This window comes from Callospermophilus lateralis, chromosome 13 (genome assembly GCF_048772815.1).
Source record: "Callospermophilus lateralis isolate mCalLat2 chromosome 13, mCalLat2.hap1, whole genome shotgun sequence".
Taxonomy (NCBI): Eukaryota; Metazoa; Chordata; class Mammalia; order Rodentia; family Sciuridae; genus Callospermophilus; species Callospermophilus lateralis.
The window spans coordinates 72,175,206-72,201,292 of record NC_135317.1 but is presented as its reverse complement, the minus strand read 5'-3'; the positions used below and the strand labels follow the sequence as shown (position 1 = coordinate 72,201,292).

The window sequence follows — 26,087 nt, the reverse complement described above, 5'->3', positions numbered from 1 at the left end:
TTATTGATGGATTGAATATATATGACTGTTAAATCCAAATTATTGATTGTATTATTGAGTTCTGTAGTTTCATTGTTTAGTTTTTGTTTGGAAGATCCATTCAGTGATGAGAAAGGTGTGTTAAAGTTACCCAGCATAATTGTGTTGTGGTCTGTTTGGTTCTTGTACTTGAGAAGGGTTTGCTTGACATACCTAGATACCCCATTGTTTGGGGCATAGATATCTATGATATGTCTTGTTGAGGTATGAATCCCTTAAGCAGTATAAAATGTCCTTCTTTATCCCTTTTCACTAGCTTTGGTCCACTTTACCTGATATGAGGATGGAAACCCCTGCTTGTTTATGTGGTCCATGTGAATGGTACATTTTTTTCCCATCCTTTCACCTTCAGTCTGTGGATGTCTTCTCCTGTGAGATGAGTCTCCTGAAGGCAACTATTGTTGGGTCTTTTTTTTTTTTTTTTAAAAATCCAGTCTGTCCATATGTCTTTCAATTGAGTTTAGGTCATTCACTTTCAGGGTTATTATTGAAATACGTTTTATATTCCCAGACATTTGGTTTTTTGATTTTTAGCTTGACTTGGTTTCTCCTTTGATTGGCTCTTCTTTTAGTGTAGTTCCTCCCTTTGCTGGTTTTCATTTCCATTTCCTCCTCCTGGAATATTTTGCTGAGGATGCTATGTTATGTGGGCTCGCTCATTGTAAATTCTTTTAACTTTTGTGTATCACAAAAGGTTTTTATTTTGTCATTAAATCTAAAGATTAGTTTTGCTGGATATGAGATTCTTGGTTGGCATCCGTTTTCTTTCAGAGCTTGGTATATGTTGTTCCAGGATCTCCTGGATTGGAGTGTCTGGGTTGAAAAATATACTGAGATACGAATTGGTCTCCCCCTATATTGTGATTCGATCCCTTTCTCTTGCAGCCTTTAAGATTCCATCCTTATTCTGTATATTAGGCATGCTCATTATAATGTGCCTTGGTGTAGATCTGTTGGAATTTTGTAAATTTGGTGTTCTGTAAGCCTCTTTGTATTTGATTTTTCCAATTCATTCTTTGGGAAATTTTCTGATATTCTCATTGAAGAGATTGTGCATTCCGTCGGTTTGAAATGGAATGTGTCTTCCCCTAATAACTCTGAGATTTGGTCTTTTGATACTGTTCCGTAATTCTTGGATGTTCATGTTTCTTACCATCTTCACTGTATAGCTAACTTTATTTTCCAGATTGTATACTTGGTTTTCATTATCTGACATTCTGTCTTCCAAGTAATCTAGTCTGTTCGTGTTGGCCAGTGCTTGAGCTCTAGTCTGTTGGTGACCTAGTCTGTTCTCTATTGAGTTTTTTTATTTGGTTTATTGTTTCCTTTATGTCAAGGATTTCTGATTGTTTTTGTTTTTTAGAATCTCTTTATTGAAGTAATCTTTTGCTACCTGTATTTGCTCCCTTATCTTTTTGTTGGTGTGATCAATGGTTGCCTGTATTTGCGCTCTTGTCTCTTTGTTAGAGTAATCAATTTTTGTCTGTATTTGCTCATTTAAGTCATTCTTTGACTCACAGATCATTGTAATTATGCATATTCTGAACTCCTTCTGACATTTCATCAACTGCACTGTCCATGGGTTCTGTTATTGTAGTATCCTGGTTTGTTTAGGGAACGTTCTGCCCTTGTTTTTTCATGTTGGTATGTGTCTTCCTTTCTTGCAGTGTGGATCTGAGGTATTACAGTTTCTACCCTATAATCTTGTAGTAACCGTGCAGATTGTCTGTACCTCATTTTAGCTTTGGACCCTGCCTATGTCCCACAATGGATGAGACTGCAACTAAAGAGATGGCGGCAAGAGATAACTTGCAGTGGGGATGTCCCAAGACGGATTCTTTCACAGATAGGCTTGAAAGGGTGGGCCTTACACTGGCTTTGGGATGCTGTTCGGAGATGTAGCTGCTTTTAGGCCCTGTCCATTGCCGCAAGGTGGAGGCTACTGTGTGGGCAAGGCTATGGTGATGGCTGCAGTATCTCAAGATGAAGGTTGATTAGGCCTGGGCTCCCAAGTGGGTAGGAAAGGGGGGTGGACCTTGGGCCGACCTTGGGCCTACCCTGGCCCTACCCTGGGCCTGGGCTCCAGCATGGGTCTGCCGGTCAGTGGGGTAGACCTAACCTGGATCTGGGTTCCCACACAGGTCAGTGTAGGCAGTTCTAGGCCTAGGCCTGGATCTGGTGTAGGTTGGCAGGTCAGCGAGGGTGGTCCTGGGCCAGTGCCTGAGCTCTAGTGTGGGTCTGCTGATAGGTGGGGCAGACCTGGGCCTATCCTGGGCCTGAGTTCCTGCATTGGTGGCAGGGGCAGATCTGTGCCGGGCCCTGGGCTCCAGAGTGGGTTTGCTGGTTGTTGGGGAGGATCTGAGCCTAACCTCTTGATAAGAACTTTCAATGAGATTTTTCTTGAGTGCATGTATGTTGCTGCTAGTCCCTGATTAGTAAGTGTGTAGGCTTTCATTGGTATGCAGGGAATCCTGCCATTGCAACAACATGGAGAACATTATGCTAAGTGAAATAAGCCAGCCACAGAGGGACAAATACTGCATGATTCCATTTATACGAGCAATCGAAAGTAGTCTAATTCATAGAAGGAAAGAAGAGAATGGTCGTTGTCGGGGGGGGGGGAGGTTGTGGGGTGAGGGAAGGGGAGTGTTTCTAATCAACAGGTACAAAATTTCATTTATGCAAGATGAAGAAATTCTAGAGATCTTCTCTATATCATTGTGACTGTTGTTAATACTACTTTGTGCACTTTAAAGTTTGTTTAGTGGTTGGATCTCATGCTAAGTATTCTTGCCTCAATTAAAAAAGAAAACAAAGTCAGAGTCCTCATACATAACACTGTCTTGTCTGGTCTTCCCAGCAATTCATACTTGGAGAAGGTGTGAGTACTCCCAGTTCATACTCAGTGTGTGCCTTGAAGCAGAGCAGGCTCAATTGACACGCTCAGCGTAACAGAAATTGGTAATTGGCAGAGCAGGACCAAGACTGCATCCTCTACCATCGAAGCATCACCCTCCTTGGCCTGTGCTTTGCAGCTGGTGGGTAGACCTGGGCCTAACCTGAGCCTAACATGGGCCTGGGTTCTGGAGGCGAGCATGACTGGGCAGAGCCCTTCATATTCTTTCAGCCTCCTGCAGTGAGAAAGAGCTTTGGGGAGCTAGGCTTTGGACTATGAAAGTGGGGTTGAGTCTTTCTCTAGAATATATGCTGCAGACCTGGGCTCATTAGTATAGTACTTCAACCCTCTGAGCTGTGGGGAGTGAGGAGGATTACTTTTTAAAGATAAATATTCAAATTTTTAAATGCACATTAAATGTAGATGTTTAAGTGTAGACTAAATATAGCTGGAGTTTAACATAAATTACATAAATTCCCCAATGTTCTGTCGCCAAATAGGACATAGAATTCTTAATAGTTAACTTTTTAGACTTAAGTATGAAACTTACACCCAACATCTCTCAGTAAATGAATTGAGAATTAGCCCAGCTCAAAATATTCCCTCTGCCTTGAAAGTAGATCCGATCCCTTGTAGCCTTCTGGAGAGAATAGTCTATGGTTACCCATTAACCAACTGCTGCTTTTTTACTTATTAAAATCCCATTATGATCTGTACCGGACAGAAAGATATTAAAAGTAAATTATATTTTCTGAGTGCATCTTCTTAGAAAACTTCTTACAAGTAGATCTTTAGTTTCTTTGATGTGAGGAATAAACCAACACTTTATCCAGTACCTGTAGGATGGAGAAGTGACTGGGCCATCATTGGCTAAAGAACACTAAAATTGGGGCTGAGGTCAAAATCCAGAGCCAGTATTGGGTCAAGGAACCACTACCTATGAGAACTGGGTTTAGGAGAACACAGCCAACTCTTAAGGGATCTAAACAGGAGCTCCTTTCAGTGCACGGGTGGCCACAGCCAGGTCACCTTGCCACCAGTGTAACACAGCCACTAGTCTTGTCCTTCCTGGCTACCAAAGACTCTTATTATGAAAGAGTTAGTACTTTCATTCTTAATAATATATTTCCTGGGGTTGGATTAGTTCTGGAGGTTTGGAAATACATGCTCTTGACTTCAGTAGCAGAAGTACGATTTCAGGGTATGGAAAGACCTCAGGGTACTTCAAATGTCTGTACTCTGTGGAGATAGGTGTCTTCCAGAGTCTCTTCCAGAGATGTCTTTTGGTGAACAATAAGTTGGAAAATTCAAAACATGCTTCCTGGAGAAGGTGGACAATGGACTGGAGTTTATAGACTAAGTACAAGTGAGAAATTGGGGCAGAGGAATGAATTCTAAATGTAAAAATGGAATGACCAAAAGCATGGGAATGAGAAAGTTCCTTCTGTTTAGGATTTAGGATTTGCTGAGAGAGCTAAATTGAGAATAAAGGAAATACGGATGGAAAGATAAGGTAGAGCTTGAGTAGGATGGCAGCAGCTGCCTGCCCAACTTGGCCAAGCAGTAAGTCTTTGGAGATGGGACACTGGAGACCTGCAAGCTCACCTGGGCTCAGTCCATGGGACAGTGAAAGCCAAGTCCATGAGTATCTTGGGTGCTTCATCTTCTTACCTTGATGGAGCCTTGGGGTTAGTATGGAGAAATAGGTTCAGAGATAACATGGAAAGACATGGAACTATTCTGTAGGCCTTGGTAAAGGATTATTTTACCATGTGGACTCCCACTGCCCATCTCCCATGCTCAGGGCATGTTCTTGAGTTGTTTTTCATTGTGGATGTGAGCGAGGTGGAGATTGTCTTCATGTATATTCACTCAGCAGCTCCCCCCAACCAACTTCTTATGTCCCACTTCTGACACAGATGTTTGCAAGATGCCATGATAGCAGATGTCATCTCTGTGGGATCAAGACAACTATTTAGTCGGTTCAGCAATGGAAGTTTTACTTTGACCTTTTGGCACTGAATAGTAGCTAACAGGTCACTGGTCCAATTCCTTTAATAAAAAATAACAAGCTTTATTTTTCTGAGCAAGACTTCTTCCCTAGAAAGGACATTTTTTTTCAGGCAAGACTAGTAAATATTTCTGTGAAAACTGATTTGAAGATAGGGATAAATGTTCCTTTTATTTTATCCAAAGAAATGCTTCCTTTGTGATAAATAGTGCAGTAGAACATTCTAGGTTCAGATTCTATATCTCCTGTGTGTTTTTAAAAAAAAAAGTCATTATTTCCTTACAGGTTGTATTAATGATTTGAAACAGTATATATAAAGAACCCAGATCATGGGCACTCAGTGAAAGGTGGGTATTATCCGTACCATTCATATTTTATATCAATTCAGTCTCCTCGGTTGGGGGTTTGCTATGTAGCATTGATTTCATGAGATGGTTTTTGATTAAGGTGGCTGTAGATGGATGCTCACCTCCTCAAGCGACATTCTCTGCATTAGTGACCATATGAAATTGGCCAGGCAGGGAGAGGCCTTGGGCAGACTCAGACTCGCATAATCCCTAGCAAGAAAAAAATCTTTTATTTTCGCTTTTGCTGAGAGGGTGGTTCTGATTGCCTTCTTCCAGTGGGAAATCAATTTCACCGTGCAGCACATCTCAGTAAGTGGGGTCTCATGATTGCTTTTGAAAAACAGAGACATGTTTCTGATTTTATTAATCACAGAACAGACACAAGAGCGATAGAATTTGTAAAACTCACCTGTTCACTCCCCCCTTACCACACTGGTGCACTGCCCTCTAGAAAATAAGAGGGAAGAGGAGATTTTATCTTCCAGTCTGGAAAGGATACCCTCTTACGATTTGGAACAAGCAGGCTCATGTCCTTGGAGATCTGCCATGTATGAATTTCTGGAATAAAGCATTCTCAGAGATTTTTGTCAGCTGTCATTTTGAAGGCAGAGTAACAGAGCTATGGTTCCAGGAGATGCCTAAAATAGTTGTACATGTGATCATGGGGTTAGGTGCGTCCTCATCAGAAGCTGGAAAAACATGTCCCTTTTGGAGTTGAATCGGCTGTTGAGTGCTATCCGTATGGAGCAAAAGAGGGTTTGATTCTATCCAGGGGTTTTGGACATACACAGTACAGCTCACTTTTACACACTATAAAAATCTCTGTGAAAACAGGTGTTGGGGGAGGGGAGTATTAGATAACTTGTTTTGTAAAACAGTATTTGTGAAATTTCCTTAACTACAGTCATTCCTCATACTTTTGAAGGTGGTCACTTAGTCATAATTACTATCTGTGTACCGGCTGTTATGAAAACTATGGGAAGTGAAAGGCAGCACTTACCTTTGTGCAGGTAGGAGGCAGCCTGGGATTTGTAGCCCATGTTTTGCCATTGCTGAGTGTTCTACACCAATAACCACACAGCCTCTAGGGGGCAGCAGAACACCAACTAAGACCTGTGCCCCCAGCTTTCCTGGGCTTTTTGAGCAAATGCCCCCCACGACTCTTGTGTGTCCTTGGTACAACAACCCCCTTTCCCCTTTGCCTAGAGAAAGAATCTCATCCTCTAAGCCTGAGTTAAGTGATGACTTGGCCATTCTGCTTCATCTGTCCCCTTCTCTTCCATAGTCTTAAACCATAGTCAGGTGTACCTGTCTTCATGGCAGGAACAACATCTTTTGTCTCTGTATTTCTCCTAAAGCCAAAAATGTCCAGAAGGCCTAAATAACTACAGTACTGCAGAAGTATGATCCCTTAATGTAAGGAGTCCTGGGTGTGTGTTTGCTGAGTTGGTTGTGAAGATGGTCTTGGTTTTGTATGAGAGGAAGTATTTTCTCTGCTTATTTTAGAAATGACTACTTTCTCCTTTGGGGTTAATCATTTCCAACTAGTATGAAAGAGGGCTTTAAGAGTTAACCTTTAAGTATGACAGAAAGCATTAACTTTGGTGCCATAGATGCAGATTTATATTTTGGTTCTTCCCCTTCCCAGCTGTGTATCATGGACAAATTAACTCACAACCTCAGTTTTCTTATTTATAAAATGGGATTTTCTAAGGTTAGTATATGATTATTCTCTAAATCAGAGTATGTTTGAGAGTAAAGGGCATTTAAGGGAAAACCAGACCTAGATGGTGCTTTAAAGTGGTAAAAAACAAAAATTTTGGGGGTAGGATTACTGAAGAGTGAGTCCAGGGGTGCTCTACCACTGAGCTGTATCTTTTATCCCTTTCAATTTTTTAACTTTGAAACAGGATCTCCCAAGCTTGCTAAGGCTGAGTTTGAACTTGGGGATCCTCCTACTTCAGCCTCTCAAGTGGCTGGGACTTACAGGTGTGTACCACCATACCTATCCATAATGACTGTTTCCTTCAACGCACTTTCCCTTTCTCTCCTCCTGTCCCCCATACAAGGAATTCAACCCAGGGGGTGCTTTACTACTCAGCCACATGGAATTGGTCAGTGTGGCCTCAGACTTGTGATCATCCTCGGCATCCTGACTCACTGGGATTATAGGCATGTGTCATTATGCTTGGCTTCTATAAAAACAAATTTTATGAAGAACTATTAAATCAGGGCAAAAAGAGACTTCAGTGTTATATTCAATTCTGAATATAACTTGGACAAATGAGATATAGCCAACAAGCAGAGCGGGGGTCTTCGGATGAAAGAATACTAAGAGGAGATGTTGGATTAGAGGGGGATTCTGGTTAAACAGACGTAACAAGATTCTTGCTGAGCCGGACACAGTGGCACACACCTCTAATCCCAGTGACTCAAAGCTGAAGCCGTAGGATTGTGATGTTCAAAGCTAGCCTCAGCAACTTATCAAGACCCTATCTCTAAATAAAATATAAAAAATGGCTAAGGATGTGGCTTGGTGACTAAGCATCCTGGGTTAAAAAAAAAAAATCTTGCTGAAACCAGGTGAGGGTGATCAGATATCATTAAAGGTCAGGGGTCTTCTCTAGACTGAGCAGGATTCTTGCTGCAACTGGATGATGCCCAAAAAATATGACACCAGGTCTGGAGGGTTTATCGGAGCTTCACTGAAGTTTAGCCAAGGAGATAGTCTTTGTGAAGGAGGGCATTTATGAATAATTATAATCACAGATAGGAGCAAGACATTCTGGTGCTATTGTATAGTAGGCAGCAATAGTTAGTAATGTGCATGCATTTTTTTTAAAAAAAGTTAGTATGAGTTTGAAAGTTTTCATCATAAATAAATGACAAAAGTTTGAATAGCTAGTATAACATTTTAAACACACAGTACCCTATTAATATGTACATTTTTTGTCTTCATGCACCAGTTAAAATTTGTAAATAAATATGTAAAAAACTATAATCATGTAATTTTTGGCATATTTATTTATGAGCTAATTTGTTTTCATTTATTTTTTGACTTGTCTGTCTGTAAATGATTCTATTAAAAATGATTTTCAAACTAAGGTTTTGTTCCAAAAAATACAGTAGCACATAAACAGGACAAATGCTGACCTTTCGAGATGCTAGGACAGTAGTGTAAACCATGTGGTGCTTTGAAGAATCAAAAAGTGTACATGAAGTGTACACTTTTGGAATACACTGTGTAGAATGAGAATGGTGCTTCTTTTTCCTTCCTGGAGGAAGGTGGGACAAAGAAGCACTAACCAGAAATCAATAAAGGCCTATGGGTTCTTTAAAAGGCTGCTGCGTGCTAGGGCATGCTCCTCGGTCCCCTTGGTTCTAAAACCCAAGGTGTGAGCTTTGTCCCTCCCAAGCAGCAAGGTCCTGATGAAAGAATGTAGTTCTGCCCCTCTCCCTGCAGCTCTTTTAGCAGTGGAGACCATAACTGGAGGATGGTTCTGTGTTTGGGTGGTGATTTGGCTGCCCTGTAAGCACAGAGCTTTTCTTTCTATTTGCAAATTCACTATGGCTTCTGGGCAGCTTTCCTGGAAAACTAAGGAAACCAGCCTTTGCACCCCTCTTCCGCACTCAGGTCCTATCATTTAGGGGCCTGGTTTTAGCAATTGAACTTAAATAGTTTGGGCTGCAGAGTACTTTCCTGCTTTGAAGGTTGGTGCCCCCATGTAGCCAGCAGCTTGATTGCCATTCTGAGTTTGGGTTTCCAGGGTTGGGTGCATCCCTTTCAGAAGGGAACTCATTACTTCTCTCCCTGCCTCTTGTAAGTGCTACATTGCTCTGGTAATGAGAGCTCTTGAGCCTCTGTGTTAGTTTAACCTAAAGCCCTACAGTGTGGAGGTTTGGGTTTTTGGCCAATTCCTTGTGTGACAGAGAATCTGAAGTGGTCTGTGGCCTTTGGGAAGTAGCAAAGGGTCTGGGTACAGTGAGTGGCCAGGGAGAGGTAAGCCCAGGAACAGGAAATGTTGCAGGTATGTCCCCCGTCATGGCTTCTCACTGCATTTTCCTTCTCTAGGTACGTGTACATTCCACTGGGAGGGTCCCAGCATGGCCTGTTGTGGATGCTCTTTTCCACTGCCGTGACGTTTGCCTTTGTGAGCTTCTGGCATGGTGGTTATGACTACCTCTGGTGCTGGGCAGCACTCAACTGGCTGGGAATCACCGTGGAGAATGGAGTCCGGAGGCTGGTGGAGAAGCCCTGCATCCGGGACAGTTTGGTGAGCAGGGTCCTTGTTTGTTGGGGACAGCTGAGTTAGAAGAAGAGGTTTAGGAGGGACAGTGGTCATCAGGTTTGCCCCAGCATGTGCTGAACCTACGAGATTGGTTCAAAGACCATGTGTCTAGAAGCACCACAACTAGAGGAGAAGCTTCTGTAGCCATTATTTAAGTGAACAAATGAATACAGTGGATGGCTATTGTAACTATTAAAGCCATACAGGATTATTTTTAAATTGTTGTTTTAATTAGTTATGACAGTAGAATGCACTTTGATACATTATATATAATGGAGTATGATTTCTCATTTTTCTGGTTGTACATGATGTAGAATCACACAGGTCGTGTAGTCATATGTGTACATAGGATAATAATGTCTGATTCATTCTACTATTCTTCTACCCCCATATCCCCTTCCCCTCCATTCACTCCCCTCTACCTAATCTGAAGTAACTCTATTATTCCCTACCCCCACCCCATTGTGAATTAGCTTCTACATATCAGAGAAAACATTCGGCTGTTGTTTTTTTGGATAGGCTTATTTCATTTAGCATAATATTCCCCAGCTAGATCTGTTTACTGGCAAATTTCATTCCTCTTTAAGGTAGAGTAATACTCTATTGTGTGTATTTACCACATTTTTAAAATTCATTTATCTGTTGAAGGACACTTAGTTTGGTTCCATAGTCTAGCTATTGTGAATTGAGCTACTATAAACATTGATGTGGCTGTATCACTGTAATATGCTGATTTTAGCCATATGTGTTTTGTTATATAAAAATTATAAAATTCAGACAAGAAAAGAGAAAAATATCTCTTGAACAATCATTATGTTAACACTCACTTTTTTTTGTATGCACAGGTAACATTTAAAGAAAATAATCCAGAGAGATTGTTGTATTGGGACCACTTTTCCAAATTGCTGAATGTATTTCTAACAATCCCTTTTAATGGCTACAAGAGTTCTAATATGGATATGCCATAATTTACTTTATTTTTCTCTTATTACTCATATAATTACATTTTTTTCAACTGTCAATTTAATTGATGTGAATATCATAACCAAGGTAAATTCTCATAGGTAAAATTGCCTGGGTAAAGTCTTCTCCATCTTTTAGGTTTTGCATCATGCATATCAACTAGTATCCACCCTATAGACAAAATATACCAATTTAATATCCTCCAAACACTATGTGGGAAACCCTTGCCAATACTAAGTGGTATGATTATTTTTAAACTGATAGGTACTGTAGATAGAAGTGCCACCCTCCACCTCTTTTAAAAAAATAAAAAAGAAAGCTAAAGTTTTAATATACACTCCAATTCTGTGGGAAAGTTATTGGGAAAATTAAGAACTTCACACACACATTTTAAGTGATTTTTTTTTTTTAAATGAGCACACACTTTATTTTGTAAGTGTGGTACAGGATGTATTAGAATCTTATAGGAAATCACTCCTTCTAAATATGCAGCAATATTCTACTAGCCATGAAAAAAAGTAGCTAAAAAGAAATAAGCTAGTATCAATCTTTATGACAGATTATAAAACAGAAGACATTTATGGGAAAAAAATGATTCTCATGGATAAATTCCCCCCAGTACATATAACTAAAGCAGTAGATTAAACACACACACACACACACACACACACACACACACACACACACACACCAAAACAGAGTACGCTTGAGTATGTATCTATATAGAGTACAAATGGACAGTTATTTCAATGAAGACTGATCCAAAGTACCTACTGAAAACACATTTGAAGGAATTTAAATATGCATGAGCGTATTTAAATCTTTTCAGTCCTGTCTAAAGCTGTGTTTCTGTGTCTCATGAAGGGTCTTTCACCTTGAATGTAATGTTAAACGGGGTTCTGTGGCCTTTGAGTCATAGTTTATGCTATTACTGCATTTTTTAAAAACCTAAAATATTGAAGGAATAACCTAACTGTAGTATGTAACCTATGGCTGTTTAATTTTGATTAAAACTAAGTCAAGACAACAAATACACTTGTTCACTGGATGAAGCATTGAGAGTATACCCCAGGACACTCATGTATATTCCTTATTTAAACTTCTGTCCATGGTTCAGGTGTTGAGGAGGTACAGAGAAATTTTTATATGCATGTTTAGTGAGATATTTGCTTACATGCTGCAAATGTGGTGTTCAGTTTACAAATTTATTTAGAACCTATTTTATAGAAATTTTATTACCTATCTTTTCTCTTAGGAGTCTGGTGGGAATTGATAGTTTTTAGATGGTGTCCTCCTTGAGTTACAGGATCAGGATCCTGTTTTTTATGCACATTGTTTATCTGAGTTATTCTCAATATATCACTGTACAATTAATTGCTCCCAATTTGGAGGTTTTTTTTTGTTATTTTTTCAGGTCTTCTTTCACTGTTCAGAATCTTCCTCTACTACCCTCCTCCTTGAATAGTTCAGGAGAAAATCTGTTTTCCTTTGCCAAAAAACAAACTGGCCTTCTAAACGCACACAACTTCTTGATTTTTTTTTTTTAAAGCTTCTGTTTCCCTTACTTTTGCCAAAATCCAAATAAAGATTTAATGCCCTCTTGTTACCTAATTAGATCTGACTTGAGTCTCCCCATCTCATTTGATAGTGTAATCACATTGTGAATTCACTGATAACTGAATGAAGAAGATGAGTAAAAGTTTCGCAAGCAAGGATGTGTCCCCCACATCCTCAGAATTATTCGGGGTTCTCCAAAGACACAGAACCAATAAGGAGTGTGTGCACATATGTGCAAGACAAAGTTTAGTATACAGAATTAATTCATGATTATGGAAGCTGAGACTCAGGAGAGCTGATATGGTATAAGTTTCAGTCTGTCTGAAGATTGTCTTCTAGAGAAGGTCTGTGTCCCAGCCAGGCAGAGGAAAGAATATTTTCTCGGGCTAGGGATGTGGCTCACATGGTAGCGCACTTGCCTGGCATGCGTGCAGCCCAGGTTCGATCCTCAGCACCACATACAAAGATGTTGTGTCCGCCTAAAAACTAAAAAATAAATATTAAAAAATTCTCTCTCTAAAAAAAAAAAAATTCTTGACCTTTTATTCTATTTGGGCTTTGAAAGGATTAGGTGAGGCCCACCGATATTGGAGAGAGAAATCTGCTTTATTCTATCTTATGATTCAAATGTTACTACCATCCAGAAATACCTTTGTAGCACACCCCTTAAATAATGTTTAACCAAGTAAGTGGGCACCTTGTGGCTTAATCAAGTGACAAATAAAATAAACCATTGTACTCTTTCTCCATGGCATGTATTCTTCATCTGTTTCATTTAGATTGATGGATATCTGAACAACAAAGATTATTATTCCTTCTTTTCATATCATCTTCAACCTCAACTTTGAGGCCTTATCGGGGCTCAGAATATAGAAATTCTTGGTGTTGGTTGATTGGACCAAAAGCCTAGGTGGAGTGAAACATTGTGAGCTGGAAGCATTCTGAGCTTCTGTAGGAAGGCTATCTGATAGAACTTCTGCACTACAGGATTAACTAAAGGGGCAAATGGACACAGGGAGGCTAATTAGAAGCTATTTGGTAGATCAAGGAAGAAACGAGAGCAGCTTGGATTAGGATGATTTTAGTGGTAATGCAAACAACTGAAAGTCAAGATCTACTTAGGAAACAGAATGTACAATATGTACAGGTGAGACCAAGGTGGGGAGGGGTACAGGGTTACTTGATGACTTGTGCCTTGAGGAACTAGATTTTCCCTTAGTGCTGAGTGAAGTTTCTCAAATAACAACAACGAAACCCTGAATATATTGCGCTTCAGAATCACATTTACTGGCTTCCTGTTGTCTTAGAACTAAGTCCTCAGTGTTGAAGATGATGTCATATTTAAGATGAAGCCCTGCCTCATTGTCATCTTGAGACCTCCCACTGCCCCTATCCCCTGATTCTCTGTTCTTCCTTCTATTGGTTTAGGAACCTGGGCCCCTCCTGCTTTCAGCATTCCCACATAGGCTCTTCCACCTCCTTGGGTGCTCTCTCCCCTTCGCCTCCTCTGCTGCTCATCCTTCGGATTTCAGCTTGAATAGTGCCTTGCTTGTGAAAGTTTTTTTTTTGTTTGTTTGTTTTTTTAAGAGAGAATTTTTAAATATTTTTTGTTTTCGGCAGACACAACATATTTGTATGTGGTGCTGAGGATCGAACCCGGGCCGCACGCATGCCAGGCGAGCGCGCTACCACTTAAGCCACATCCCCAGCCCCTTGTGAAAGTTTTGCTCACCCTCACTCAGTCAGGTCCCATTGGGCAGTTTCTTTTGGACATCTCATCTGTCATACTTATCATATTAAATATTTCATTACAATGGGGATAACTTGTTTAATCCCTATCTTCCTCACTGAGCTGTACTCTCATAAGGTCAAATATACCATATCCTCGATGCTTTCCACAATACCTGGGACAATGAAAGAATGAATGCTGTTTTCTGACTTCACTAAGGGGGCGTAGAAGAGAGAACCGGCTTAGGCAGGCAGCAAGGCAGTACAGGTTGAATCCTGGAAGAACTTACTAAGACCTATGCTGGAACACTATTTGATAGCTATGTAGATACTAATAGGTCTAGTGATGGCAAAATGGTAGTTTACTGATCAGTGCACAAAAATATATATAGGAAAAAAAAGGAGTGGGGAAGAATTAGCCTTCTTGGTACCCTGCTGCTTTATTGGGGGAGGGCATTATTGGTTGTGACTCACTGAGGCACAGAGCTGTGGGAAGCTTACAAAAGGCGCTTTCTCAAAGCACCCCATCTGGGTGGCTGTAGAGGAGTTACTCCTGCAGTGACATGATTTTTTTTCTCCACACAAGTACTCTCCAGGGAGCTGGAATTTGTGTTCTGCATTGAAATCTTTAGTAAGTGGAAACAATTTGAAGCATCAGTAGAGTAGCACTGCTTCTTGCCAATTGCTGATTTGATCTCTCCCTTGGAAGAAGTCACCTTCAGGCTGATTGGAGGTTATTCCTGCAAAAAGGAGGATCCATATGTCAAACGGTTTATCCACCCCGCCCCTGGTTCCATTTCATTGGATAATTTAAATATAACCTCCTCCCCCAGTCCTTATCCCTCTTTTTCTCCCTGGGAATGTCCCACTGAGCTGACAGAGCCGTTCTGAAGAAGTTTCTATTTATACTTACTTTAGGAAACACACCTCCAGTGGATACCCACAAGGGTCAGCATGGTGGTCCTAGAAAGGATTTGATATTCTAATTGTCAGGAAGAACCCAAAGAACAGGTTCTTTATATTTATTCAGTTTATTGGCTCTACTAATTTGTTTTATTTTGAAGATACAGGTAGAGAAATCCAATGAGTTTGAGAGAGAGTTGACTATAAAATAATCAACATGATCCAAATTATGGTACATTAGCTCTCTGGAATACTAAACAATTGGCAAGGAGTATGTGTCTTTTGGCCTGATTAGAAAACCGTTTCATTGGGGGTCAGAGGTCGTGGCCCCAACTCACTCACTGAGGAAACAGCACACTTCTCAGAGTTGTGCTGCTTGACATGTGGCCATCTTCCATATATTTGACATTTCTCCACTGCTTGGATTCATTTCAGCAAATAGAGATGATATGCTTATTGGACATAAGCCACTCCAGAGCAGAAACTGTCCTAGACCGAGCCCACTTAAGCTTAGTCAGCCTGGTCCTTCATGTAATTTGTTCATTGTGTGTGTGTGTGGGGGGGGACCATGTGCTATATGGGAGAAAGTTCATTGAGCACTGGAGGACTCTAAACCAAATGTACCATCATGCCTACCTCCTAATGCCCCACCCCCCTTTTTGCACCCTCCTTCGCTACTTAGATGCAGATATGTATTAGTTTATCATTGTGCAACTATAGAGCCTATATTAATTTGGACCATGAAGATGATCATTTTTGTGGTAGATGCTTTGGGTTAAAGAGACAATATTACCATAGAATGAGAGCTTCTCTCTATGGAGAACTAACTGATCTCTGTGGAAAATGGAGTTATTTTTCTGTGTGGAAAATGGAGTTATTTTCATAAAAAACTGATTGACTTGCCTTCCCAGCCATAGCTCAGAAGAAAAGTTCAGGCTAAAAATAGAAATTCAGGAGCATTGGATGTTATATTGGAGCCATCGTAATATTTGAGAAATTTGAGAGAAACAGACCCTGCCAGAGCTGAATCTGGATGGAGGAGGAGGAACAAAGAAGTAGAGGTGATCTCCCTGGACCCAAGAAAAAATTTCGTGGAGGGGGAAAAGTCAATGGTGGTGATCCTATTCAGAGGTCAAGTAAGTGAGGCTAAAGAATAGTTATGTCTCCTTGTGAGAGGACTCGCAATGAGAGAACAGTGAGTCATCATCTCTCTTCTCCAGGAGTTAATGGTGTAACTGGGGGGAAGGGGGAGCAAGATGTGTGAAAACTAGTTGAGGACCAATGGAAGGTGTTACATGCAGAGTAACCAGAATGAGACGTGGAGGCAGCTCACGTGTGTGAGAGTGGTGGTGAGTGTGAACTTGGCTTTTGGTAATGGTTTATTAAAGAGCTGGGATATGAGTAAGACCCTGACACATTTTGAAGAGGATTTGGCTATGTGGGTAGGGAGGAGGCAGAAGACTAACATTCCGGGCCAAGGAAATGGCACACACAGCCCAAAGTTGGGAATGAGCCTGCTGTGTTCGGGGCTGGAGGCTAACAGGACAAGTGGGAGAAAGGGAATTAGGCCGAATGGTCCCCCATATAAAAGGACTTTGAATGATATGCTTAGAAATTGAGAAATGCAAATGACTTAACCAAACAGAAGAGCATTAAATTAACATATTAATCCCACACATCAAATTAGCCTGTTGTACCAGCTTGTTAGCGCTCACCCGAACCTCCAACCTGTGGGTCTGGAGAAAGCAATGCACATGGTTGTGAACAGTGTGTTCCTTGATGGATTATGACTAGTTGGCACCCCCCACTTTATTGTCTCCCACTCCCAAGGATCATTAATGATGCTGGAAACACACTGTGCAATTCACTGGGTATATATTTTCTTCACTGTGGGAATCTGAAGTTCAAGTCTTAACCTCTCTGGTCTAAGAGGTAGAATTCTGGAAATAATTGCACCTTTCAGTTCAAATAGGTGAAGCATTTCAGAGGTTCTTTTTAACTTTGCATTACTGAGTCTGCTATCTGACAGAAGCTTTTGGAATAGAGTTCATTTTCACTTATTCCCAGACTGGTGTGCCCCAGCTCTTGGGCCTCTGCTGCCTTTCCCACCCTGCTGAATTCAGGCTCCAGTAGGGCACCCTGCTCTGGTAATTTGACACTCTGATGGCACTGTTGACCCTTCCCCCCTGCTAAAGGCATAGCACATACACTCACCTTGGAAATTGTAATCTCAGAAAAGATTATCCAGCCAAAGGTGAGATATATGGCTTGAATGATAAAGGTTGAAAATGGCTTTTTAGGTGGCTTCTGGAATTAGATTCTTGATCTAAGAATCCCTGGTTTCTTCTATAGCAGATGAATGATGGTTACTCTAGCCAGTTGGTACAGCTTTCCACAAATGAACTTAAGAAGAAATTATTTTAGTCTACATGTTGAAGGGTTGGATGTATGTTTCCAAATATGGTCTTTTTCTTCCCAGGAAAATCCAAATTACCCTCTAGATGTTACTGAGCTTGAGTTACCAGTGTTCTTGTTGTTGAGAGGTGGTGGAAAACAGCCCCTTTGCTGCTTCCCAAAATAATATGCACATACTTGGTGTAATATATTTTTACAACATGTATTTATATATGTGCATATATATATGCTGAGAGTATATGTGTATACAGCATGTATGTGTGTGTTAGTTTTTTAAAGCTCTAAAAAGGCAGAGATGTGCAGGACTCCTAAAATAATTCTTTCAAAGTGTCTCACGTTCCTCCAAGACCTAGAAATAAACTGCTTAAAAAAGCATATCCAGCAGCTGCTGGTCTTGTTGGAGATCAGCTGGTTGGTATCAATGTGCTTGTGACTATAACATGTATTGAAAAGCAATTTAAGTTGGAGCTCACTCTTTCTCTGGTGTTGACCCTGTAGTTCACCCAGCAGGTTGGCGTAAAAGTTGGAATAACCACTGATTGTCCCCTGAGGGTGATAGGAAAGAATACAGAATAAAAAGTGCAGGTCCTTTATCAAGCTGGCTATGCAATTATTGAAAGTGATGCTGTCCTCTCTTGTCTGTAGTGCAATCAAGGTTTTAAGTGCAAGAGTTACTACTCACTATTAATCCTTCTAATTCTTTTTATAGTTTTGATTAGAATATTGGATAATAAAGTCTTGAACAGATTAAAAAAAGAGTGCTGGGGAAATGTTATTGTGAAGACACATGTTCTTGACATATTAAGTGAAAATGAAGTATAAAGCCCAGTAAAAACTTATTTAAAAACACAAATGCGACAAGTACATGAAAGTTAGGCACTGAAAGTTTAATGGTGCTTAACTCTTACTGGTGGGACTATTTACAGTGTGTGTGTGTGTGTGTGTGTGAGAGTGAGTTTATATTTTTCACCATATTGTGTCTAATCAAAGGTTACTGAGAGAGAGCCAAGCCAGGTGGACTCATCTTTGAAGGATTTGCCCGATTAACCCTTAAATCTTGATTTATATTAGAAGTTGAAGGGTAGAGCTGTCATTCTCAGGAGCAAGCTAACATAGGGCTGTTGTAGTTGCTATCATTGGCCAGAGACTAGACCAGATACTGTCAGAAAGACAGATCTTTCACATTATTTTAGTCAAACATTCCAGTGACCCTTCAGGGTAGGTGTGACTATTCCCAATTTTACAGATAAGGAAGCTGGAGACTGGGGAGGTAAGTAATTTCTGAGCTTCCTGGAGTTCAAAGAGCTGGAGCCTCCCTTGATAAACCCTCCCACTTAGAGCACCTGCTTGTTTTGCAAGTCTTGGTTGCTTAGGCATCTTAGGACTAACTGCATTCCTGCTTTTCAATTTCAGATAATATGGGATTTAATTGTGGTTCCACGCAACCTGCTTGTGGAATGACCAATTTGAGAAATTGGCCCAAGTATGTGGGGTCATTCACAAAGACAATTTGGTCATGTTATTTCATGTGACTTTTTGATGAAAGTCCTCTAGGTAAAACAGTGTTACCATTATTCCTACTTTACCATATGAACTGAAACTCAGAAGGTTTAAGTGTTACAAAAATAGAGTCATGATACAGTCAGAGGAATTCATCAGGTGATTCTGTAGTTGTTGGAACTTCATACATGTGCTCGCACAAACTAAGGCGGCCACAATGGCACTGCGTGATAGAATCTTACAAGGCCACCGTTGTATACTTGGTTTACCCTTGAGCAAGATGTGATGCCCAAATTATCACAAGCCTTTATTGTGTTCCTAGCATTCCTGTGTCCTTTTCCCAGCAATGGAAATGTTTAATTCTTGGTTGTTTCTGGTATTGACTTCTATCTTTTGAAAGTCTACACTTCTCCCATTATCTCCTCATTTATGATTTACAAATACAAAGCCTTCTACACAAGCCTTTAGCATCTTATCTCCCTATTTCTTCTACTATAACTCATTTTGGTTAATTCAGCTCTAAGTGTTTACGTCATTGCCATAATAAGTGTGGTTCAGGGCCAAACCATTTAATACAGGTATTTGCCTTTCTTGTACAATCCTTTCTCCCACTTAAGAATGCTTTGCATTTTTTGTTAGACTTGTTGACTGTTCCCACTTCTTTACAGACTGATAGAATCAAAAAATCCCTCACATAATAATTTCTACCTGGTCAGATGTATTTGGCAATCTTCGTTTCCTAGAAAAATCTCTCATGAAACTCTCCCCTCCTTCTTTGCCACCTGGATCATTTCACTTTAGACTTGCTATTCTGATATTTTCCTGAATTTCCCTTCTTTCTCCTATATTAAACCCATTTGTGTCCTGTGTCATCTTGACTCCCTAATCCTTGATTTGATGGAGCACATCCTTTTGTAGTTTTCTTAGAAAAGGATCTTTAGGAGATAAATGTTTTGAGAACTTTCATTTCCAAGTTTGTCTTATTTTGCCCTCACACTTAATTGATTGGGCATTGGATTTCTGATTGAAGAGCTATTTATCTTGAAAACTGTGAAGATACTGTTGTCAGCTTTGGACTTGACTCTTAAAAATGCCATTTTGTTTCTTGTTTCTTTGTGTGCAATTTCTTTTTCATACTAGAAGCTTAAATGCAAATATCTGTGGCATTCTGAAATTACACTGTGCCTGTTGTTCTTCGAGTCCTTCTGATGCAATTTATCCAGGGAAAATACTTGTCACAATGGTTGTGTAGGAGGAGGAGGGAAACCTGGAGGTCTACGTGCTCATGACTTAAGCTTTTACCTATTTTCTTGCAGGGATTACTCTTGCCTTCTGTGGCACATCCTGCCTTTTTGTTTGGGTTTTATGGTATTCTGGTGTGTGAATGTCTTGTCTTTGGCATCTAGGGTTCAGTTATGTCAGATCTGCTAATTCCTCCATCTTCTCTAGCTTATAAAAATAGGTTGACTTGGCTCACCTGCTTTTTTCTCCCCTTTCTTATTTGGGGTTATATACCTTTTTCAAGTGTTTACTCTGATTTTAGTAGGGTTTGTGAAAGGAACAAGATGCTGAATCTTCTGTGTTTAACTAGATATCCCCAGAATTCTGTTATGACTTGGTGACTTACCTGTTTTTCAGTCTAAAAGTGTTAAATATCCAGGTTGCTTAAAAGGCAGGCCTTCTCTTAAGCTGTTTTTTTGTTGTTGTGTTGTGTTTTGTTTTGTTTTTGGTTGAACAGGATATCGCTGAGGCCATTATTGCCATAGCCTTGGCTTGTATAGTAATCCCAAGTGACCTCAATGTTGCCTGAAGAGGAAGGCCCTCAGGGCCATGAGCAGCCATGACTTGGGTGAGATTGGTCATCAGGCTTCCAGTTTCCCACCCACATGCCTGGACTATGCTCAGGGGAGGTGGCCAGGGTCTAAGGTCATTTAGTGGAAAGATTTCTAGATTTATTTTATTTCCTTTTTCTCCTTTTTAGCTTTTGAAGTTATTCATAACCGAGCTCTTTAAAAATGTAAAGAAAAACCTTCGATCCTCTTAAATATTCATCTCCCAATAAACATACCCCACTCACTTTCCTCCCCCTACAAATAACCATGGTTATGAGTTGTTACAGCCTTCCACACCTTTGCTGATGTGCATGCATGCTATATGTGGTTTGAGAAATAAATATTCTAAAACTTATTTTCATCATCAATGATCAAATTATGAAGAAAGTTCTGTAAATGTGTACATATGCATAATCAGGTCTGGTTGGGATATATCACAATTTAGCCATTCTTGTATTGAAAATTTAGGTTGCTTCTAATTTTGTCCTTTTGCAAATGCAGCCTTGAAGTTTCTAATTCAAGCTTCCTTGTACATATGTGCAAGTATTTCTTTAGGGCAGATACCAAGAATGGAATAGGGTGAGAATTGGCAAACTATGTCTCATGGCCAAATCTGGCCCACTGTCTATTTTTATATAGCCTGCAACTAAGAATGATTTTTACATTTAAAAATTGTTTTTAGCAAAAGCCTCATCCTTTCTCCACTGATTTGAAAGACCACCTATAATAGAAACATCCAAATATAAGTGGATTCATTTCTGGTATCTCTATTCTGTTCCATCAATATATTATTTGTGTTATCCCTATTTTAAAGACTGGCGTTTTATAATATATCTTGATTCCTGGTAGGAGCTCTGGTCCCTCTTGGTTCCTTTTCAGAATTACATTGCCTATTTTTGCATGCTGACTTTTTCATATAAATCTTAGAATAGGTGAAGTTCTCCAAAACCCCCTTTGCATTTTTTTGGCACTTATTAGATCTGCATTGAATCATAACTTAATTTTGGTATTTAATATTACTTTAGTTTGTGCTTTTGTAACAAAATACTTGAGATTAAGAAATTTGTAAAGAACAGAAATTGATTTCTCACAGTCCTGGAGTCTGGAAGCCCAATATCAAGAACTCTGGGGTTCATTGTCTAGTGAGGGTCTGTTCTTCGCTTTCAAGATGGTGCCTTGTTGGGGCTGGGATTGTGGCTCAGTGGTAGAGCTATTGCCTAGCATGCATGAGGTACTGGGTTCGATCCTCAGCATCACGATAAATATTCATTTATCTAAAACTAAAAAAAATATTTTTTAAAAAATGGTGGCTTGTTACATCTTTCATGGGGCACGAACACTATGTCCTTTTGTGCAGAAGGGAGAAGAGCGAGAGACACACCCACTCCTTTTATAAAGCCCTAATCCATTTGAGGGTAGAACCCTTATGACTTAATCACTTCTCAAAAGACCTTACTTCCTGATACCTCCACAATGGGAATGAAGTTTGAATTTTGGAGGGAACACTATCATTCAAACCATAGCAAATATTTTTATTCAAGTCTTTATGTTAAGTAAGGTTTTATCATTTCTTCTTGGTAGTCTTGCATACTTTGCAGATTATTGCATCATTGTAAAGCGTGTGGGTGGAAAGCATGTGTCTAGAAAAGGTACTGATTTTTGTTTTGAGTTAATTGTTTTGCCTCTTTTTTCTATTTCCAATTTTTATTGCTGCATTATACTTGTACATAATGATAGCATTTCTTGTTACATATGTGTACATGCCCACAGTAGACCAATATAATTTGTCAAATATCATTCCCCAACACTTCCTGACTCCTGCCCCTTGGTACCTTTCCTCTATGGATATCCTCTGATTTTTGAGATGCCCACCCCACCCAACCTTACTTTTCCTTTTTATCTTCTGCATATGAGAGAAAACATATGACCCCTGCCCTTCTGAGTTTGGCTCATTTTGCTTAATATAATGGTAGGAAGTTCTCCCATTTTCCTGCAAATGACATAATTTCACTTATTTTTATGGTTGAATGGAACTCCATTGTGTATATATACATTTTCTTTACCTTTTCACCTAGGAAATGATTCCACCTAGGAAATGATGGACACCTAGGCTGGTTCCACAGTTTGGCAATTGTGAATCGTGCTGCTATACACATGAGTATGCATGTAAAATTGTAATAAGATGACTTTTAATTATTTAGAATAAATACTGAGGAATGGTAGAACTGGGTAATATGGTGGTTCCATGCCTAGTCTTTTGAGGACCCTCCATGCTGATTTCCATAGTGATTATGCTAATTTACAGTCCCACCAACAGTGTACACGTGTTCCTTTTTCTCCACATCCTTTCTAGCATTTATTATTATTTGAATTATTTTTATTTATTTATTTATTTATTTATTTATTTATTTTATTGGTTGTTCAAAACATTACAAAGCTCTTGACATATCATATTTCATACATTAGATTTAAGTGGGTTATGAACTCCCATTTTTACCCCGTATACAGATTGCAGAATCACATCGGTTACACATCCACATTTTTACATAATGCCATATTAGTAACTGTTGTATTCTGCTACCTTTCCTATCCTCTACTATCCCCCCTCCCCTCCCCTCCCATCTTCTCTCTCTACCCCATCTACTGTAATTCATTTCTCTCCTTGTTTTTTTCCCCACATTATTTGAATTCTTGATGACTGCCATTCTGATTGGTGTGAGATGAAATCTCAGTGTAGACTTTTTCCAGATTATATTCATTTAATCCGTTAACCACAAATATTTTGAAGATAGATTGCAGCTTAGTTCAGATACGTGTGACAATAGAATATATTTTGAAATCTTTATACAAGCATGGAATATATCTTCTAATTAGGATCCCAGTCTCATGGATGTGCATGATGGTAAGAGTCACTGGTATATTCATATATGTACACAGGAAAGTTATGTCAGGTCAATTCCATTGTCTTTCATATTCCTGTCCTTCTTCCCTTCCATTCATTTCCCTTTGTATTATCCACTGAACTTCTGTTCTTGTCCCCCTGCCCGTTGAGGGTTATCATGCACATTCAAAGAAAACATTTGATATTTGTTTTTTTGAGGTTATTGGCTAATTTGACTTAGCATGATAGCCTCCAGATCCATCCATCCATTTACCAGTGAATGTCAGTCATTTTTCTTTATAGCTGAGTGATGCTCCATTGTGTTATATATACACCACAATTTCTTTATCCATTCATCTGTTGAAGCGCACCTCTGCTGGTTCCATAGCTTACTATTGTGAATTGTGCTGATACAAACATTGATGTGGCTGCATCATTTTAGTATGCTGAATTTTTTAATTCTTTTGCATATATACTGGGTCAAATGGTTCCATTCCTAGTTTTTTGGGGACTTTCCATACTGCTTTTCAGAGTGGTTGCACTAATTTGCAGTCCCACCTACAATGTTTAAGTGTACTCTTCCCTCAAGTCCTTGCTAACATTTATTGTTACTTGTGTTCTTGATGATTGCCATTTTGGTTGGAGTAAGGTGAAATCTCCTTGTTTTTTTTGATTTGCATTTCCTAATTGCTAATGGTGATGAATTTTTTTCATATATTTGTTGACCTTTTGTATCTTCTCTTTATAGAAGTGTCTAATTTGTTTGCATATTTATTCATTGGGTTATTTGATGTTTTTGGTGTAAAATTTTTTTTGAATTACATATTCCAGATATTAATCCTTTGTCAGAAGAGTAGCTCGCAAAGATTATCTCCCACTTTGTAGGCTCTCTTCACATTTCAAATTGTCTCCTATTTAGTGCAGAACTTTTTCATTGTGATGCCATCCCGTTTATTAACTCTTGGCATTATTTCCTGAGCTTCTGAGGTCCAATTGACAAAGTCATTGCTTGTACCTGTATACTGCAATGTTGACCTTATGTTTCCCTGTAAGAGTTCGATAGTTTCTGGTCTTATTCCTAGACCTTTGCTCCATTTTGAGTTGGTTTTTGTTCAGGGTGAGAGAGAAAGGATCTAGTTTCACTTTTTTTTCACATAAATAACCATTTTCCCAGCACCACTTGCTTTAAAAAGGTTGTCTTTTCCCCAACATATGTATTTGGCCCCTTTTTCAAGGATCATATAGATGTGTGGATTTGCCTCTGTGCTTTTATTCTGTAGCATTAGTCTGTTTTTATGCCAGTACCATGCAGTTTTTGTTACTATAGCTCTGTAGTATAATTTGAACTCGGGTATTGTGATGTCATTGCTTTTTTGTTTGCCTCTATCTTGTATAAATCTTTTTTTAGCTATTGTCAGTTTCTTTCAAATTTTCTAGTCACATCACTCACAAAGCCACAGTTTTGTTCTTACCAATGGTTATAACCTACTACATTTAATTGTCTTACTATAATAACTAGGTCTTTAATTGGTTTTGGATAACAAAGGAGAAAATGTGTCCATTAAAATCATCTAGGTAAATTTTTTTGGAGTATGGAGCTTTTACCACTGTTTCAATTCTTCTATAGTTACGCCTTTTAAGGTGTCTCTATTTTTTTTTAATTTGAAATTTAAGTCTTATATTTTCAAGATAATTTATCTTTTTCTGCTATATTTCCAAACATCCCGCAATATTATCTCAGAATTTAAAAATTTATATATTGATTTTTTTATGTTTTTTTTCTTAAGTTTACCTATTTCATAAAAACTTTTGCCTTGAATCGGAATAAATTTTAGAAAGTTAATGGTATGTTCATTTTAGGTAATTTTCACTTATTTCTTGTTGGATTAAACTGTTGTCAGTGATCATAGCCTTCCTAACATTTCAGAATGCAATGAATCTTTCCTGGCGTAGTACATACTCAGTTTGATTATGGTCCAGATGTGTTCGAAGATTGCATGCATTCATTTCTGTATATATATTAGACAAGGCCTATTAATTTTTTCATTGTGATAAAACATGCAATTTACTATTTAAATCACCGCTAGGTGTAAAATTCAATAACATTAGGTATATTCACATTGTGGTACATCTATTATGTCAATCTCCAGAACTATTTCATTTGAAACTGATTTTTTTTTTAAATTAGAGCATTAGTTTATGCATAGTATTTGGGTTCCTCCTAACAAGGTCTGCATGCATGGAATTCAGTTTCACAACCCCCTCCTTTTCCCTCCCATCCTCCTTTATCCCCCATTCTCCTTCCTCAATTCGACTAGACCTGTTTTTGCTCATCTATTTTTGATTGGTTCTTTTTACATATAAAGGTGAAATTTCCTGTGGTATATTTATATATGCACATAACATGATGAATTCATTCTACGTTGTTTTTCTAATCCCTCCACTCTGCCTCTTGATCTCCTCCTTCTACGTTACTGACCTTCCCTTTTTATCTTTCCCTCCTTTCCTTTATTTTATATGAAATTTCACATAACAGAAAACATTTGACCTTTCAGTTTTTGAGTCTGGCTTATTTCACTTATGATGTCCTCCATTCTCATCCATTTGCCAGAAAATGCCATAACTTCATTCTTACTATGACTGAGTAAAACTCCACTGGGTTTTATGAACCACAGTTACTTAATCTATTCATCTACTGATTGGCATCTGGGTTGATTCTATCACTG

At 39.1% G+C, this 26,087-nt stretch overlaps 1 protein-coding gene across 3 annotated transcripts in view; it reads left to right on the top strand.

Moving 5' to 3' along the window:
• Positions 1-26,087, top strand: part of Hhat (hedgehog acyltransferase) — a 296,093-nt gene that overhangs the window by 212,745 nt on the left and 57,261 nt on the right. For all 3 annotated transcript variants that reach the window (XM_076831926.1, XM_076831925.1, XM_076831924.1), the window contains one exon: positions 9,366-9,567. In XM_076831926.1, coding sequence (XP_076688041.1) covers positions 9,366-9,567 — 202 coding nt within the window. The remainder of the gene's footprint in view (positions 1-9,365; positions 9,568-26,087) is intronic.